The sequence below is a fragment of the Toxorhynchites rutilus genome, unplaced genomic scaffold, assembly GCF_029784135.1.
Source record: "Toxorhynchites rutilus septentrionalis strain SRP unplaced genomic scaffold, ASM2978413v1 HiC_scaffold_9, whole genome shotgun sequence".
Lineage (NCBI taxonomy): Eukaryota > Metazoa > Arthropoda > Insecta > Diptera > Culicidae > Toxorhynchites > Toxorhynchites rutilus.
In genome coordinates this window covers 343,124-363,583 of record NW_026600157.1, presented here as the reverse complement: position 1 = coordinate 363,583, position 20,460 = coordinate 343,124, and the positions used below count along the sequence as shown (strand labels likewise).

General features: G+C 41.8%; 3 protein-coding genes across 3 annotated transcripts; all 3 read right to left on the bottom strand.

Moving 5' to 3' along the window:
• Positions 1-5,337: 5,337 nt before the first annotated feature.
• LOC129782475 (uncharacterized) lies at positions 5,338-7,076 on the bottom strand. Its single transcript, XM_055789639.1, has 2 exons — positions 5,914-7,076; positions 5,338-5,849 (listed from the first exon to the last, which is right to left on the bottom strand). The coding sequence occupies exon 1, from the start codon at positions 6,979-6,981 to the stop codon at positions 6,178-6,180; it is 804 nt and encodes a 267-aa protein (XP_055645614.1). The 5' UTR covers positions 6,982-7,076; the 3' UTR covers positions 5,338-5,849; positions 5,914-6,177.
• Positions 7,077-7,174: 98 nt separating this feature from the next.
• On the bottom strand, positions 7,175-8,502 carry LOC129782466 (uncharacterized). The gene is made up of 2 exons (XM_055789633.1): positions 7,282-8,502; positions 7,175-7,225 (listed from the first exon to the last, which is right to left on the bottom strand). Exons 1-2 carry the CDS (start codon positions 8,500-8,502, stop codon positions 7,175-7,177), a joined length of 1,272 nt encoding a protein of 423 aa, XP_055645608.1.
• On the bottom strand, positions 8,499-11,141 carry LOC129782465 (uncharacterized). The gene has a single exon (XM_055789632.1). It carries the CDS (start codon positions 11,139-11,141, stop codon positions 8,499-8,501), a length of 2,643 nt encoding a protein of 880 aa, XP_055645607.1.
• Positions 11,142-20,460: the final 9,319 nt, after the last annotated feature.

Sequence of the window (20,460 nt, the reverse complement as noted above, 5' to 3'; positions counted from 1 at the left end):
GTTGTTTTCGGGCGTTAATTAACACTTTGGCGACACCACAGTGGTTACGTACGAAAACTAGCGTCCGACTGCCGGCGACACCACAGTGGTTACGTGCGCTTAGTGTCTCACTGGCCGGCGACAGCACTTTAGTATCGTTTGAATTCTGTTGGGATTTTGTTTAGGTAACATTAACCTACACACGCCTACAAGTTTTTTTATTTTTTATAAATAGGGGAGGTGGGGAAATACGGACGTGCGCTTAGTGTCTCACTGGCCGGCGACAGCACTTTAGTATCGTTTGAATTCTGTTGGGATTTTGTTTAGGTAACATTAACCTACACACGCCTACAAGTTTTTTTTTATTTTTTTATTTTTTATAAATAGGGGAGGTGGAGAAATACGGACATATTAAGAAGAACTTCAATTATATCTTTCGAAACTCATATTTCTCCAAACTTAAATACAGTTCCTTACATTTCAATATACTGTTTTTCGAATTATTCGGCCGAATGTTTTTCAATGTTTTTACTAAAATTAAAACAGACCGGAAAGTAGAACATTTTTCGAAGATTATGTGGGAGAAATATGGACAGTTTTGTAATATTTACGCATGTATATGGTCGAAATTTAATGAAAGTGAGAAATAGCAAACTCAATAAAAAATAAAATATCTACCAAAAAAAAAAAAGATTTCTAAAACCGGACAATCCATGATCAAAAGTGGATAATACATGATTTCTCTTTGAAGAAAAACATTGACATTATTACCAACTAGAGACTTGGGGATTTTCAACAAACCTAAACCTGATTACATATGATTTTCACGAAGAAAGATCAATTTGCATTTAATAGTTGCGTGAAAACATGCAAAATCGGACAAACCAACATCATTTACCTTATATGTTAGCATATCAAATTAATATATATCTGCGTATACCACCGGTGATCAGGCATCGGAACACTCGCATCGATTTCCACTCAGCGCGGGTAAACTTCGCTCGGACGCATTCATACGCAAACAATTTTTCATGACTGTTCCATGCGAAAGCAGAACAGAAACCAATGCGAGTGAAAGTACTCACGCCTTGCGTATGTCTGCTTTTCGCGTTGACGGTGGAATGGTGTCATCTGGATACGACATTAGTTTGTATGAGACCAGCTATTCTCTATCAGATTAGTCGCCCTTAAAGAAGTTTTAAATTGCTAAAATTTGTATGAAATTTTTTTCTTGGTGTTATTTACCTATTAGACGTACGTCGTTATGACCCTAATTTAAACGATTTTCAGATTTTTCAGATATTCTCACCAGAACATAACATTATAATATAAAATTATCTAGAGACACAATTTTTGCATGATATTTTTTCACTACTTGCAAGCAAAAGTGATTTTCATTTACATAGAGTACTAATTTGGTTTGGGAAAATTAATTCTCATTCATAATTTTGATTTTAAAAGTGTGTTCATTTCTACTGCAACCCCATATTGTCATGCCTACTCCTCCATTCCGTAATACAAAGCTCAATGCCCAAACACTCATGCAAGCGAGCAAAACAAATCACGGTTTCTTCATGTGCCTATATTTTGTGACCGTGTTCGGGAACACATTGCGATCACCAATCATCATCAATGAGCAAGATTGTTATGATTTCAATAGCTTGCTTGTGACAATCATATAATTCGTTGACATTTTATCTCTTGGATGAAGTGATTATTCTACCACTCCATCCAGCCGGTAAAGAGGTATTAACGTTCAAAACCTTGCAGTCCAGCGTCACTCTCTTGTTTTAGAAACTTTGAACTTGTTAGGTACCCCGGTACAGAAATGAAAGACGTAGTCAAAACCAACATCTTCTATACAATTTTCGACTCTTTTGAGTTGTGTTGGAAAAGTTCTAGAAAGGATAGTAAATCGACGCCTAAAGACCTTTTTAGAGTCTAATAAGCTGCTCGATCCAAGACAGTTCGCTTTTCGTGCGGGAAAATGCACAGAAGATCACCTCGAAGAATTACAGGCTATTGTACATGACGTTATTGAGAAAGATCACCACGCAGATGTGGCATCACTTTATCTAAGTAAAGCATTTGATCAGCATGGAGATATCCAGTATTGAAGAGTCTCTTCGACTGGGTGATCCGTGGAAGACTAGGTTTCTATGTGAAAAGTTTCCTAGAAAATAGAACTCAGAGCCATAGTCAACAACACAAAATCTTCATTGAAAATCCAAGAAAGGGGAATTCCCCAAGGCTCGGTTGTATCGCCAACCCTCTTCATAATTATTATGCAGTCCCTTTTTGCACAAATTCCGGAAAATGTCAAAATTCTTGTCTATGCGACATTGTGCTAGTACTAGCGACATTGTGCTAGTACTAGCGACATTGTGCTAGTACTAGTACTAGCGACATTGTGCTAGTACTAGTACTAGCGACATTGTGCTAGTACTAGCGACATTGTGCTAGTACTAGTACTAGCGACAGCTATAAAAACTACTCAATAAAATGTTATTCCTTAGTCATAGCGTTTCATGTCATGAAAATCAATAGAATAAAATTTTATTGATATCAATACAATTATTATTTTTACGTTTAATGGGTGTATAATGTAAGTTTAAGCAACTTTAACATTGGGTAAGAAAATTGTATTGCAGAGCTCGGAACACTGCCACGGCCTATGCTTTCAAAAATAGTAAACGGAAAAGTATTACATTACATCAAAATGCCTCGGCCAACGAATATGTTCGAATATGCTCTCCAACGTGAATAGGTTCACAACAATACGATCAACGAAGGAAAATATTAAGGAATTCACCTCTATTCCGGATCCCGAACGGGTTGAAATTGGCAAAATAATGCATTTTGTAACCCGTTCGACTTCTTCTTCTTCTTCTAAATCGTGGGACTTTGACAATCCCCACTGTCAAATGGCACAGCAACTTGCTATCAAGACGGGTCTATGGTACTAGGTGAGGCCGTTTCGCCACTAAGTTGGTAGGGGAGCGGTATATGAAAACAGCACGGAAGAAAGTAGAAGGGGAATTATTTGCTTGTAGCGTGAAAGAGATAGACTGATCACGAGCGAGCTTCAGCAATAGCGTATTGTGTTTCGTTTACAAACAAAACACAGTAGACTTTCAAGATGGCTGAAGAGTGGTTATAGCAAGTTGGCCCACCTTAGTATATACTTCTAGGCGCCTTGCTTGCTATAACGCCAGTCAGTTTTTCATTGGGAGTAGCTTTTGTTTATTTTCGTCTTGTCAAAAGGTGCAAAGAGCGGTTTAGATTTTCATTTCGATTTCTTTGAGAAATTTACAATTGTTTTTCAGAGTATCAATGTTTTTGTCGTCAAAAGCATCTTGGATTGAGAAATATTTGTCAAGGTTGTGTTTGTCGCTGTGTGTTACGTAGTTAATACAGTTGAAAATTATGTGTTCTGATGTGTTAAGGCAGTCGCAAAGCTGGCAGTAGAACTCATCTTTAATTTTCATCTTGCTCAGCCAGAATGGAGAATAATCGTGTCCGGCCAGTAGACGGTTTAGGGTTCTTATCTCGGTGTTGGTTAGTGGCAGGTTATGGAACCAAGATTTCGAATTAATCCCTGTCTGCAGTTTGAAAAACTTTCTTCCTTTGCCAAATTCTTGAGTGTAGTTTACATACCATTGTTGTATTTTTGTTTTTGGTTATTACTTTTTTGGTAATACTTTTTTACCCTCATGTATATTTTCAGGTGATTGCATCCAGAAATCTTTAGACGATATCTCACAAAATTCAGCCATTCGAAATGACGTTCCTTCACAACAAACAGGCTTAAAACAAAAGAATTCTGATACTGGAAATACGTTGTCTAGCAATGAAAGCACGTCTGTTGTCGATGAATTGAAAGGTATGTACAATAGAACAATATTTTTTTTTTATTCTTCTAATTTGTTGATTCGTATCTTGTAATTTAAAAACCAAAGATTGTTTAACACTATTCCTACCGACACTTCACGTATACCTATTCCTACCGCGACCGGTCAAATGACCTGTCTTCCACAACTTATATTTTTCAATATTGAATGCAGACCAATAGCCAGTTTACCAGTATAAAAATATATTTTCCTTTATTCAAGAGTACATAATCTACATTTCATTCTTTTTCGTCGCATTTTTTACAAATGGGCTTCTCAACTGTACATTTTCCGCATACGTACTTTTTACATTTTAGACAGATTTTGTTCGTCTTATTATCTTTACAATACCTTATCTGACATGTTTTCCGTTCACGAGAACCTGTACTTGTACTTGCGATGGGTATTGGTTGATTTTCTTTGCCGAGCTCTCGTTGATATTCGATGGCAAGTTCTTCTGCCAATTGGAATAGAAATTCCTGTCTTGTAATTTCTCCTCCCGCAGTTTCTTTATATAACACCCATGCATTTATCCCGGCTAAATCCAAGATATTAAAAAATACTTGCAAAGGCCATCTCCGAGATTTAGATTTTACCGAATAATTTCTGGCCATTTGATCGGTCACATCTACGCCAAATTTGGTGCTATTATACAATTGAATTGTCTCCGGTGTTCGGGTGTCGTTTTCTTCAACTTGTACGGAGTTGTGCATTGAACTGAGAATTAAAACTTTCTTTCTTGGTTTGGCTTTGTAAATTGTCAACATACAATTATTTGAGCGATAGAATTTGCTTGAGAAAAGTGCCATGTCGTCGTTTTTCAGTTTTGCTAGTTTTGGTAGCTCTTTCCTATTTGCTCTAATTGTTCCAACAATCGTAGTTTTTTTTGCTAAAAGTTTTGTTGCTAAAGGTAGGCTTGTAAAAAAGTTGTCTGTGGTTATATTTCTTCCACATCCTACATACGGTTCTGCTAATTTCATAGTGACAAACTCTCCAAGAGGAACTGAGGGTTCTCTACTTTCATCTTTTCCCAAATATGGAAAGCCGTTTATTATATATTTTCTGCGTACATCGGATGCTAACCAAAATTTTATACCAAATTTGTCCGGTTTATTGAGCATGTATTGAGTGAATCTACACCTTGCTTTCGTTGGAAACAATTGTTCGTCAATAGTAATGTATAGTCCTGGTTTATAACAATTTTGACTGTTGTAAATAAACTTGTACCAAACTTCGGAAATCATAGCGAATTTATCAGTTTGTAACCGTTGGCTTCGTTGATTTCTGTCGTCAAATCGAATAAATCTCATAATCTCCGTAAAGTCATGTCTACTCATAGTATTTGAGAAAAAAGGCGGGCCCCACTTTTTATTCCACAGAAGTGCTATATCTATATTCTTAGCCTCATATGCGCCGCGTGCATACAGAATTGCAAAAAAATGCATATAACTTTGCAGTAGACAGTTCCCATTTATATCCCAACACTCTAAATGCCTCTGCCTGTATGCACTTTCTTATAAGTTCGATTATATTCTTATCAATTATCACACAAAATGCCGTCCTAACTTCGCCTTTCATAATATTACGTTTACTGTACCCAGTCGGACCTGATGTTTCCCTAAAAATATTATGACCAGGTGCTCTTCCAGGATTAGACCCTATTTTTACTTCCTGCCAAACAGTTCCGTCCATCGCAATTTCGCTTGCCTCTTCCTCATTCTCACTATCGGAACTAACTAAAAATCTCCTGCTCTTTCGTCGTCTACGTACGTTCGAAATATTCTCTTCGTTCTCATCGGTGTTCGAGTCGGTTTCAAATGGATCATAATTTTCCGTATTGTCGTTTTCCATATCCAGAATTTCCTGATCATCTTCAGAACATTCTGCATCGATATCATTTATTCTCTCTAATAATACTGTTGGGGTTTTTTCGGACGACTCTTTGCAGCACGCGGGAATTGTTGGTGAGCGAGCTCAAAGCTATAATATAATATATTCACATAATGAATTCAGATATGATTTACAATAATTCATCTCGACTTACATTTGGTCTCCTTGTTTTGTATACAGCGAAGCTTACTACAGGATGACTTAAATTGATTTCAATATTAATTTCTATTAACACTCGGATGGAACTCTACCTTTTTGTGGTTAGCAAAGATATGTATGAGGAAGACGTATGGGATTGTTATGACAGCTGTATTTCGACGGTTATCAGACGAACTGTCATGGAGCGATGCTGATGGTACTGAAATGCGCAGGGTGATATGAAGTGAACAGTGGCGTGATTTGCCCCCTCAACATTCCCCTACCCGTAATGCACGTCCATCGAGTCCGGTGGTACTGCGTTACTTCCTGCTTCAGTGTTTTCCGAGGCCTTGATGTTCAAGATGGCAACCCGAGTCACTGGTCGTCGCATCACTCCTCCTGACGTCTTCACTTGAACTTGTCTGCTTCGCCCATCTCTCCCCTTTATTACGGAAACAATACGTCCTCGCAGCCATCCGTTTCGGACAGACGGATCCACGACGACAGCTAGGTCTCCAACTTTCGGTTCTTTCACCTCTCCGTACCATTTGGTACGACCAGCAATGGTCGGGAGATACTCTCGCACCCAGCGGCTCCAAAATTGGTCCACGAGGTTAGTGGTCAGTCTCCAGTTGGTCCGAACAGATTCAGAACATCCAGATATAGGCTTCGGAGGTTGAGTAACTCCCTGCGAGCTCAGCAGCAGAAAATGATTTGGCGTGAGAGCTTCTTGCGATTCCGCTTCCAGTGATACAAATGTCAGAGGTCTAGAGTTGACTATCCCTTCCGCTTCGGTCATCAATGTGAGAAGAGTTTCGTCGTCTGGGTTTCTGCTGCTATTCAGGGACGAAAAGGCGATCTTGATCGACCGGACGAGCCTCTCCCACGAACCACCCATGTGGGGAGCGGACGGAGGATTGAATACCCACTTGGTGGCAGCGTTGGTGAACACGGCGGATAGCTGTTGGTTCATATCCAGGATCTGATGCTGTAGCTCACGGTTGGCTCCGAGGAAGTTGGTGCCGTTATCACTTCTAATCTCCAAGGGTGATCCACGCCGCACTACGAATCGTCGTATCGCCATCTTACAGGCATCAGTGGAAAGGGAGTGTACCACCTCCAAATGGACGGCCCGAATGGTGAGGCACGTAAACAGCGCCACCCATCGTTTGGCCAGAGAACGTCCGACCTTGACTTGAATGGGACCGAAGTAGTCCAGTCCAACATAGCTGAACGGTCGAGTATATGGACTGAGTCTCGCATCAGGAAGTGGTGCTTCACGTGGGCACAGCGGTTTTGCCTTTGACACTCTGCACTGCATACAGGTTCTGGAGAGTTTCCTGACTAGTGCTCGGAGACAGGGTACGTGAAATCGCTGGCGGACCTCGTTGATAACGGTTTCATTGTTCGCATGCAGATAATGTCGGTGATACCACTCTACGACCAGGTTGGTGAGGCGATGACCCTTCGGGAGGATGATTGGGAATCTAGTATCGTGCGGAACGAAGATTGCCCCAGCGATTCGAGTGTCCATTCGCGCTACTCCCCATTCGTCGATGAACGGTGATAGCTTGTAAAGACGGCTACCTTGGTTGAGTTTCGATTTTCCTCCATCTTTTGTCATCTGGAGTCGAACCATCTCTTCCGGAAACTCAGCTAGCTGCGCCGATCGCCATAGGGTATTTTCAGCTCTATAGATTTCTTCCTGGGTAATGTGCGAGGATTGCAGTGGTTGTTTTGCCGCCTTGCGTCTACAGTTGTCTGTGAAGCGGTGGATGTATGCAACTGTTCTTTGGAGCCTCTCGAACTTCGAAAAGCGTTCCCAGTTAATGATTTCGTCAGGTTGCACTGCTATATGGATGTGACATGGTCGAGCTTCGGTTTCGGTTTCCTCTGGTTTTACTTGTTGTGGCCAAGCCTCCTCTGGTGCCCATAGAAACTCCGGGCCTTTGAACCAACGGCTGTCGGGTTTCAGGTTTGGTCCACTAGCCCACTTGGTTCCATCATCCGCGACGTTGATTTTCGATGGAACGTACCGCCACTCCTCAATGTTTGTCTTGGAGAGGATTTCTCCTATCCGGCAGGCGACAAACTGTCGATAGCGACGATGATCAGAATGGATCCACGAAAGGACGGTTTTTGAATCGGTCCAAATCACTCGTCGCGATATTGGGAGACTGTGACTGCTGCATAACGTTTTCATCAACCTACAGCCTATTAACGCCGCCTGCAGCTCCAGCCTCGGAATGGATAACGTTTTCAAAGGTGCTACTTTCGCTTTTCCTCCGACAAGTGCACACTGGAACTTTCCATGGATGGTGGCCCTCAAGTAGGCGACACAAGCATAGGCAGTCTCGCTGCCGTCGACAAATATATGCAAGTGCAAGTCCTCGATTTCTGATGCCGTTACGCCCGGAAAATAGGCACGAGGTATACGAACAGCTTTCAGGTCGTTGAATTTGGCTACCCACAAATGCCATCGTTCAAGGATTGGCTTGCCTACCACGTCGTCCCAACCAGCTTTTGTGCGCCATATATCCTGAATGATAACGCGGCCATGGATGAGGAAATGGGAAAGAAGCCCCAACGGATCAAACTGACTCATAACGCACCGTAAGCTCCCAAGTCGGTATCGCTGGAGAACACGAAGACATCCTCGGTTGCTCTCCATTGCATGCCTAGCACGCGTTCTGCTTCGGGACCGCCTTCACCGACGATCTTCGTTGCTCTCGCTTCGGTATCCCCAATCTGGCGGAGTACTGCGCCTGAATTCGAAAGCCAGTTGCGAATTGTGAATCCGCCTCGTTTATGCACCAACTTGACCTCCTCTACAACTTGACATGCTTCTTCCTCACTGTCGAAACTATGCAGGTAATCGTCGACATAATGCCGGCGCACAATCGCCTCCGCGGCCCTCGGATATTGTTCTGCTTGCTCGGCTGCATTCAAATTTTTTACGAACTGCGCCGAGCATGGTGAGCTAGTTGAGCCGAAGGTTGCTACGTCGATCACGAAGGTTTTCGGAGGACGCCCGGTTTCACCGGGCCAGACGAACAACTGACTGTAACGATCTGCTTGCCGTATCTTCAACTGATGGAACATTTCCATGATATCTCCCACGACTGCAATCTTCCGCTCACGGAATCCACAGAGAATATCTGGGAGAGGTTGGACTAGATCCGGTCCTTTTAGTAGCATGCTATTCAGGGATATGCCGTTCACTGTTGCTGCGGCATCCCACACGATGCGAATCTTGTTGGGCTTCTTGGGGTTTCGAACTATTCCAACCGGCAGATACCACAGTCTCCTTTGATCCGCTTCGGCTAGTTCCTCCTCCGTAGCTTCGTGAATGTAGCCCTTTTGCTGGTATTGCGCTATCTGCCGCTGGACTTTATCAAACAAGGATGAATCCGCGTTGAAACGGCGTTCCAAGCACCGTAGCCGTCGGACAGCCATAGCGTAATTATTGGGAAATTCTACATAATCGTAGCGCCACAGTAATCCAGTCTCGAAGCCGTTTTCGACTCTTCTAGTCGTCTGCTCGAGTATTGCCCTCGCTCGCTTGTCGTCGTTCGATTCGGGACTCTGATTCACCGAGACGCCCACGTTCTCGACCGTGAAGTATTGCTTCACTAGCTCGTGCAGGCTCCTGTCTACATCACAACCACAGATGTGCAAGTTGCAACTCGCAACGTTCGTCCCGTTTGGCATTGAGCCGTAGATCGCCCATCCGAGACGAGTTTTTGCTGCCACCGGCTCTCCCACGCAACCTTCGCGTATTTGTTGGGTGGCGGTGAGGTGAGTATTCTTGGCTCCAATGAGAATTCCTGGAGCTTTGGATTCGAAGTCTACGACCGGTAGCTTCCGCAGATGAGGGAAACGCTCGGCAAGCTCTTTATAGCACAACGTCTGCGCAGGTAGTGCAAGGGACTCGACCGTCCTGACGTCTTTTAGTGGATATCGCTTGCCTCCACTGATACCCGAAATCTCCACCTCTACCTGACGGGAGCCTTCTTCCTCACGGCTAACGTTGCTTGTCCAGGTTAGGCAAAGACGCTTTTCCGTGCCTTCAACCTGTAGTACGTCGGCTATTCCCTTTTCGAGGAGTGTGACGGACGATCCTTCGTCGATGAAAGCTAGCGTCTCAATACACCGTCCTTTGTTGAAGAGTCGCACCGGCAACATGCGAAACAGTGTCGAGCTCTGGACGTTGTGAGCATTCACACCTTCCGTTGCATCACTTCGCTGGCCTGCTCCGCCTCTTTGAGGTATTGGATGAGATGGATTGGTCGACGAACTGCCCGAATCGCCGTGCAGAAGCGGATGGTGTCGCATTTGACAACCTAGAACTTCACAGCGCGATGAGGACCGGCAGGGTTTTCTTCCGTGCTTCCCGAGGCAGATACGACACAAATAATAATTATGCACCACTTGCCAGCGGTCATCCCGGTCCATCTTTTTGAAGACGTCACAATCCTTCACTCGATGGTCTGGATTCCCGCAGACCAAACAGCTAATTTGCGAAGCTGCTTTTGGTGATTCCACCTTCGGGGCCTCGTCAGCTGTTGCGTCTGATGTAGCAGCATGAGCATTCACAAAACCTTTCAGCTTCTCCTCTCTCTTCTGCTTACTTCCCCTTGGATCCAACGTAAGAGTGACTTCAGCTGCTGCCGAGACCAGATTTGCCATGTACCGACCGAATACACGGAGGTCGACCGCCGCGAATTGTCGTTTGAACGCCACCCAGTCAAGCTTCAAATTTGCTGGCAGCTTATCCACAAGTTCTTGGAGCAGCACCGGGTTAGATAGATGTTGCACTTGTCCCGCCGCCTCCAAATGTTCGCTGAAGTTCTGTACCGCCATGCCGAAAGCCGCGATCGTGCACAAATTATCCGCTTTTGGTGCTGGAACATCGCGGATCTTCTGGAGCAGCGCGTATATTATTTGTTCTGGCCGCCCGTACAGCATCTGCAGCGTATGTATCACTTGTGGCACTGATGTAGGTAATAATAAACGACTACGAACTGCCTCCAATGCGGCACCCTTCAGGCACTGTTGGAGACGACCAAGGTTTTCAACGTTACTGTAGCCGCATGCTTCCGTGGAGGTGTTAAAAGCACTGAAGAACATGGGCCACTCTTCGGAATTGCCACTGAACAACGGTAAATCCTTCGGCATAACATGTCGCGCTGCGATTTGACGATGTGTAGGGGCTAGCTCGTCGATAATCGCAGCTGGTCCCATTTATCCACCAAGAGGTCCCATTTGCCCACCCAGAGGGATTTGCGGGAGGTATGGATTATGTTGCGGAAGCATCGATGGAAAGGAATAGGGGATGTAAGAGGGATATGCATTTATTGAACTGGCTACAGGATTCAGTGTTCCTACGCTACCGTAAGCATACTGCGAAGAGGCTACCTGACCTACTGGTGCGAAATTGTGTAAACTATTCGGTACCTGATATGGCTGACTCACGTGCCACGGTTGCATTGGATGACTTCCAATCTGTCCCACTGAGCTGATGTATGGTGGCAGGCACTGGGTGGAACTGGTAAAGCCTGTCACTGGATTGACCCAATTGATCGTGCTGACTGGCGTCGACGCCCCCGGTCCGTTTGCTCCTCTGCCAGGTTGAAAATCGTGGGAGAGGCTACCTTGCCCACTTGCATACCCACTCGTTGTCGGTTGGCTTAGTTGCGAGTTTGATTGCATCGACATCGTAGGAGAGATTATCCAAGAAGGGAGAACAGATGTACCTCCGAACAATGACGTGACCGCAGGTGACGATGGTGTTGTTTGTGGAATATTTTTTGTATTTCCAGCAGCGGAATGCTGCGGTCTGGTTCTGGAAGACGTTGCTGAGACCGTCACCGTTCTCGCCGGCGCAGAAGTTAGCTCATTCTGGCTGACGGCGACCTGATCCAAGCGATGTAACCAATCTCCAAGACTACCAGCCATCACATCCCTGTTGGTTTGGTTGCTCCACACCTCGCATTGATGATGTCGTACCGCGCTTTCCACATCTCTTTCTCCAACTGCAGCTTACGTTGTTCCAACTGGATCGTCTGTTGCAGCTCAATTTCCCTTAGCAGGAATGCCTTCCGCTCTTCCAACAGTTTGAGGTTAAGCTGGGCGAGTTCCCCAATCGGCTTTGCTCCTTCGTCGGATCCGTTCGCGTTAGTTTGCCCGTGTGCAGGTTCGAGGCCAACCGAAACATTCGAATCAACACCGACGACGCTGTTAGCAGATTCGACGACGCATTTATGGCACATCCAATGTTCGTCCTTTCGCCCTTCATCGAAACCAGCACATCCGAAGTGCGACCATTTGCCGCATCCTTCGCATTGTACCATGTCATCGGCGTTGTTGGCGAGATCGCACATTTGGCAATCGAAACGATCCGTCTCCGGCATCCTGGTTTGCTACTTGCAACACGTTGCAACAAATCTTTGAGTTTGTTGGGGTTTTTTTCGGACGACTCTTTGCAGCACGCGGGAATTGTTGGTGAGCGAGCTCAAAGCTATAATATAATATATTCACATAATGAATTCAGATATGATTTACAATAATTCATCTCGACTTACATTTGGTCTCCTTGTTTTGTATACAGCGAAGCTTACTACAGGATGACTTAAATTGATTTCAATATTAATTTCTATTAACACTCGGATGGAACTCTACCTTTTTGTGGTTAGCAAAGATATGTATGAGGAAGACGTATGGGATTGTTATGACAGCTGTATTTCGACGGTTATCAGACGAACTGTCATGGAGCGATGCTGATGGTACTGAAATGCGCAGGGTGATATGAAGTGAACAGTGGCGTGATTTGCCCCCTCAACAAATACATTCGCACTCCTCAAACGTAAAATAATAACAGACTCCAAAAACCATCAAATACGAAAACAACTTCATGTTAAATGAAATATATGTTTGTATACATACATATTTTTTTAAATGGCTTAAATCTGAAGACTAGTTCGGATAAATTAATAGGATGCCCTGGTGCATTATCCAAAATTAGCAAAGCCATGTTTAAGTTATTGTCTCGCAAATATTTTTTCACTTCTGTACAATCCTCAAAATTAGCTTTAGTCATCCAAATATATAAATATATTAAAAGAGATAATTTGCATCAAGAAGCAAAGTTAATCGTTCTCTAGACACCTGATAACCAGGCGCAGAAAAAAAATGTACGTGCGATCTGGCATTCGCTTCCAATAAAGCCATGTTTCGTCTAGGTTAAACACTTGTTCTGGTTTATGATCACCTCTTTCAATAATTCTCTTTGAAATGTTAGCATATTCCTTTGATGCGGCCTCATCAGCGCTGCTGCTTAAATTTCATTTTTAAGTTCTTCTTCTTCTTCAATGGCAATAACGTTCCTAGAGGAACTTCGCCGTCTCAACGTAGTATTACTTGCGTCATTTTTATTAGTACTTAGTTGAGATTTCTATGCCAAATAACACGCCTTGAATGCATTCTGAGTGGCAAGCTCTAGAATACGCGTGATCGCAGGTCATATATCGTAATAAAAAATGGCCGTTATAGCGAAACATTTTAGGTCGTAAATCGAAAACGTGCCTTAACCCTTTCATTACGGCAGTGTGCTCCGCCGAAGTGCTACCCCTGTACGGAGTACTGCGCCGAAAAGTATGCATGTCGCGCTGGTGTGATCGAAGAGCAGTATGAATTTCATGTCGTCTAAAGACAACGCTCGTACACACAGCTCGTCGCGCGGATGTCGTCTATAAACGACGCTCGTAACGAAAGGATTAATGTAAGATGGCCGTATAAAGAGTGGTCGTATAGCGAGGTGTATTTTCAACACAATTGTTGAAAATAATTATTATTGATTGAATAACAAGCCCAAATGAAGGGTGGTCCATTCAACCGCATTATCGCAAGCCACGGCTTGTAGGAACGAGCGTACGATTCACGGTTCTTTATCAATGAACCGGCTCTTAAAAGAAACACGGTTCTTTTATGAACCGCTGTTCTTTTTTGAACCGTGGTTCTCAAATGAACGGCTCTTAAATGTATGTATTTTCAACACAATTGTTGAAAATAATTATTATTGATTGAATAACAAGCCCAAATGGAAGGGTGGTCCATTCAACCGCATTATCGCAAGCCACGGCTCGTCAGAACGAGCGTACGATTCACGGTTCTTTATCAATGAACCGGCTCTTAAAAGAAACACGGTTCTTTTATGAACCGCTGTTCTTTTTTGAACCGTGGTTCTCAAATGAACGGCTCTTAAATGAACCGCGGTTCAAAAAGAGCCACGGCTCAGAAAAGAACCGTGTGTTCTTTTTGAACGGTGGTTAATTTTTTTTGCTCTATTATAGTGAATTTCAACACATTTCGGCTGGTTCGTCACTTTTACTTCCATTTTATGGAAGAATGTCGGGAGCGAGAATTGAACTCGTGATCTCTGCGACAGAGGTATGGATGTTACCACTACGCCAGATCGCCTCCTCCCAAAAATAATGTTAATTTTTATAACATCTAAAACTAAACAAACTAAAATTGCAAATCTTCAAATTGAAAATGGCGACAATTGTTTACGAACTTCTACTTTCTAACTGGGACAAGATCCCGTTAACGTTCGTCCAGCTAAAAAGCAGTCCAGTTAAACCAGGTTCAGTTATTGAATGATTACTGTAATTACGCGATTTAGATATATAAATCTGATACAAATGCTGTGCAACATGATGTTTACAATATTTGTGTCATAATCCTGAAATGGTCTGAATACGTTTAGTGGTAGATTGAAAATATAGTTCAAGATCATATTTTCGACTGGACAAACCAACATCATTTACCATATGCCTATATAAAATCACTCGTTAAAGTCGTCTTTTATCTTAATGCTTCAAATGTAGGAAATTTCACACGCGGGAAAAAATGTTCCAATCTTTACTTTTTGACGAAAATCTGTACCCTGTACGGTATAAAATCTGTACCAAAAATAACGAAAAACTCTGTACCTTTCTAGAATAATCTATACGTGTAGTAACACTGCTTGTGACTTTACACATTTTCTGATCGGTTGTTTCTGTTGCAGTTGTTTTCGGGCGTTAATTAACACTTTGGCGACACCACAGTGGTTACGTACGAAAACTAGCGTCCGACTGCCGGCGACATCACAGTGGTTACGTGCGCTTAGTGTCTCACTGGCCGGCGACAGCACTTTAGTATCGTTTGAATTCTGTTGGGATTTTGTTTAGGTAACATTAACCTACACACGCCTACAAGTTTTTTTATTTTTTATAAATAGGGGAGGTGGAGAAATACGGACATATTAAGAAGAACTTCAATTATATCTTTCGAAACTCATATTTCTCCAAACTTAAATACAGTTCCTTACATTTCAATATACTGTTTTACGAATTATTCGGCCGAATGTTTTTCAATGTTTTTACTAAAATTAAAACAGACCGGAAAGTAGAACATTTTTCGAAGATTATGTGGGAGAAATATGGACAGTTTTGTAATATTTACGCATGTATATGGTCGAAATTTAATGAAAGTGAGAAATAGCAAACTCAATAAAAAATAAAATATCTACCAAAAAAAAACAAGATTTCTAAAACCGGACAATCCATGATCAAAAGTGGATAATACATGATTTCTCTTTGAAGAAAAACATTGACATTATTACCAACTAGAGACTTGGGGATTTTCAACAAACCTAAACCTGATTACATATGATTTTCACGAAGAAAGATCAATTTGCATTTAATAGTTGCGTGAAAACATGCAAAATCGGACAAACCAACATCATTTACCTTATATGTTAGCATATCAAATTAATATATATCTGCGTATACCACCGGTGATCAGGCATCGGAACACTCGCATCGATTTCCACTCAGCGCGGGTAAACGATAGTCGGACGAGTAGCAGTCGTCTGCTATCGTTTACCCGCGCTGCGTTATTTTGTTCCTTCATGTGTGACTGTCGATCGCCCCACATCGCACTCAGCGAATGCTAAATGAGTGAGTAGGATGCATTGCTTCCATACTTTACCTTCCTCACTCGCTCTGATGCATAGCGTGGTCTATTCCGTCAGACACTCGCTCGCATCCCCCTCCGAGGCAATAAAAGTTTGACTCGCACGGCAAAACGAGGGGCATGATTATTTGCGATCGTGAATTTGGACCGAGTTACTTCGGATAGTTCACAGAGAGGCAAACGATTAGTTCGCATTGAGCAGCCAGTGCAGGATGGTGGATTAGAGATGGGCAAAACAGTTCACTTTGATGAACGGTTCACTCACTAACCGTTCATCTACGTGAATCAGTTCTTTTGAACCGTTCTTTCGTTCAGCGGTATTAAGAACAACATAGAATGTTGGCTGGAACCCAACATCAATAGACAGCTATCAATTGATATCGTTGGATTGGATAGTGTACGTATGGTATTTATGTAATAATTTGATCCGCACAAAATATGTGCAATTTTTTATATTCTTTTTGGACAACACACTGGTTCCATGTAAGATTACATATTTCATAATATAAAAAATCAACAGCGATTTTCACTAACAATCAATCATACAAACAATCACAATAACACGTACACGCAATAGGCCAATCAATGAATTGAAAGCCACGAAAAAACTTTTTTCTCAACATGCCCTCACTATAAAATTTTATGATTACCTAATCCATGAATCGCCCCAGCTTCCCCCAGATTTTTTTCTGATAATCACGAAATATATGAATGTTAGGCGGAATTGAAAGAATACATGTAATTGAAAATATATATTTTTGCTTTTAAAACTACACAAATATTTGCTACTTTTAACACAAAATTGAGTATACATTAACAAAATAAACCCTGCGTTAGATGCATTTTGCTCATCATGACAATATCGTTTTATTTTCCTTACAAGCGTTCTCGTTATATTTGTTCATTCCGTCCAGCGCAAATCAGTTCAGCTGCACTAGTTCGTTCGCAAACAGTTCGCCCGCAAACACTTCGTTCTCAAACAGTTCGTTCCCAAACAGTTCACTCTCAATCAGTTCTTTCCCATACAGTTCACTTCGTACCGTTCGTGAACGGTTTGCCCATCTCTAATTTGGTTTAGTTGAACACTGTGATATTTTAGTGGCTGGGATTCCATCGTGCAGTCATCGGGTGTGGACGCGTTTTCAGTCGCTCCGCATATATTTTCGTTCAGGATCGCTTGATTTAGTTTAACGTGACCAAACGTGTTTGATTCTCCACGCGTTATCTTTTAACAACATTTAAATTATAGTCATATATAGTGTGTAATTGGTATGAAACAAAGATTTTCATGTTGTTATGATTTGTGATGGAGAGCAACTATGCATCAGAAGTTTCCAGAAGCATTGATGCATTTGATGATATGGTGTTATATGTGGCTGTTTTTGTTGTGTTCTCTCTCGCGCTTTCTTTTTGTGTGCGTCTACAAAGATTTGATTGCCGTTATAGTAGTAGTAGTAGCAAGTAAAAGAAATTGTTGGCTCTCATACGCGCTGGAAGAAAAATATTATGCGCCTAGTGTCGGCTGATTTGTACAGTTTCATGTTTAATGGCCTTAGTAATCTCGTCGCTTTTTTAGCAGTCCAGTAGAATACACTTGTTTTGCCTGAATAATAGAACCGAAAAAATGGTAGTGAAAATTGATTGTTCGGCGAAGAAAAGTGTTTTGTGTGTAAATAGTTTTGCTTTCATTCGTCTAAATCACGTTCTCAAGTGTTCATTGCGTCGCGTGTGATATGTGGAATAGATCTCTGAAGCTATACAGAAATGTAGCTTAGTGGTAAAGTGTGCGCGAGTGTATTTTTATTAGAGATGGGCAAACCGTTCATGAACTGATCAAAAGAACGAGTTCACCCAAAAGAGTGAACGAAATGACGTTCCTTCACATCAAACAGGCTCAAAACAAAAGAATTCTGATACTGGAAATACGTTGTCTAGCAATGAAAGCACGTCTGTTGTCGATGAATTGAAAGGTATGTACAATAGAACAATCAATTTTTTTATTCTTCTAATTTGTTGATTCGTATGTTGTAATTTAAAAACCAAAGATTGTTTAAAGCACTGGTTGGAAAACTTATGAAGCGATCGCCGTTGACGTATTCTATGACCAAAACCGCGTTCTCTCTCGACCTCTCCGTCATTGGTTGATTGGATAACAACTCGACAAATATTTGGATTTTTGAAATATTTTGAGCGTATCAGTGGTGCAATGAGTTTGTTCTCTATGATCGGAAAAATTACCGACTGGACCATTTTTGGATCCATTACATCACGGGAACACCAAGCCAAACTGATGCTATTGGATTACATCACGGGAACACCAAGCCGAATGCACCAAGTAAATGGGTGCGAATATTACTTCGCTCGGACGCATTCATACGCAAACAATTTTTCATGACTGTTCCATGCGAAAGCAGAACAGAAACCAATGCGAGTGAAAGTACTCACGCCTTGCGTATGTCTGCTTTTCGCGTTGACGGTGGAATGGTGTCATCTGGATACGACATTAGTTTGTATGAGACCAGCTATTCTCTATCAGATTAGTCGCCCTTAAAGAAGTTTTAAATTGCTAAAATTTGTATGAAATTTTTTTCTTGGTGTTATTTACCTATTAGACGTACGTCGTTATGACCCTAATTTAAACGATTTTCAGATTTTTCAGATATTCTCACCAGAAAAACATAACATTATAATATAAAATTATCTAGAGACACAATTTTTGCATGATATTTTTTCACTACTTGCAAGCAAAAGTGATTTTCATTTACATAGAGTACTAATTTGGTTTGGGAAAATTAATTCTCATTCATAATTTTGATTTTAAAAGTGTGTTCATTTCTACTGCAACCCCATATTGTCATGCCTACTCCTCCATTCCGTAATACAAAGCTCAATGCCCAAACACTCATGCAAGCGAGCAAAACAAATCACGGTTTCTTCATGTGCCTATATTTTGTGACCGTGTTCGGGAACACATTGCGATCACCAATCATCATCAATGAGCAAGATTGTTATGATTTCAATAGCTTGCTTTCAAAGCAATTTTTAAGCTTTTGAACCGATAAGTGACAATCATATAATTCGTTGACATTTTATCTCTTGGATGAAGTGATTATTATACCACTCCATCCAGCCGGTAAAGAGGTATTAACGTTCAAAACCTTGCAGTCCAGCGTCACTCTCTTGTTTTAGAAACTTTGAACTAACACCCCGGTACAGAAATGAAAGACGTCTCATACATACATATTTTATATTTTATACATATTATACATATTTTTTTAAATGGCTTAAATCTGAAGACTAGTTCGGATAAATTAATAGGATGCCCTGGTGCATTATCCAAAATTAGCAAAGCCATGTTTAAGTTATTGTCTCGCAAATATTTTTTCACTTCTGTACAATCCTCAAAATTAGCTTTAGTCATCCAAATATATAAATATATTAAAAGAGATAATTTGCATCAAGAAGCAAAGTTAATCGTTCTCTAGACACCTGATAACCAGGCGCAGAAAAAAAAATGTACGTGCGATCTGGCATTCGCTTCCAATAAAGCCATGTTTCGTCTAGGTTAAACACTTGTTCTGGTTTATGATCACCTCTTTCAATAATTCTCTTTGAAATGTTAGCATATTCCTTTGATGCGGCCTCATCAGCGCTGCTGCTTAAATTTCATTTTTAAGTTCTTCTTCTTCTTCAATGGCAATAACGTTCCTAGAGGAACTTCGCCGTCTCAACGTAGTATTACTTGCGTCATTTTTATTAGTACTTAGTTGAGATTTCTATGCCAAATAACACGCCTTGAATGCATTCTGAGTGGCAAGCTCTAGAATACGCGTGATCGCAGGTCATATATCGTAATAAAAAATGGCCGTTATAGCGAAACATTTTAGGTCGTAAATCGAAAACGTGCCTTAACCCTTTCATTACGGCAGTGTGCTCCGCCGAAGTGCTACCCCTGTACGGAGTACTGCGCCGAAAAGTATGCATGTCGCGCTGGTGTGATCGAAGAGCAGTATGAATTTCATGTCGTCTAAAGACAACGCTCGTACACACAGCTCGTCGCGCGGATGTCGTCTATAAACGACGCTCGTAACGAAAGGATTAATGTAAGATGGCCGTATAAAGAGTGGTCGTATAGCGAGGTGTATTTTCAACACAATTGTTGAAAATAATTATTATTGATTGAATAACAAGCCCAAATGAAGGGTGGTCCATTCAACCGCATTATCGCAAGCCACGGCTTGTAGGAACGAGCGTACGATTCACGGTTCTTTATCAATGAACCGGCTCTTAAAAGAAACACGGTTCTTTTATGAATCGCTGTTCTTTTTTGAACCGTGGTTCTCAAATGAACGGCTCTTAAATGTATGTATTTTCAACACAATTGTTGAAAATAATTATTATTGATTGAATAACAAGCCCAAATGGAAGGGTGGTCCATTCAACCGCATTATCGCAAGCCACGGCTCGTCAGAACGAGCGTACGATTCACGGTTCTTTATCAATGAACCGGCTCTTAAAAGAAACACGGTTCTTTTATGAACCG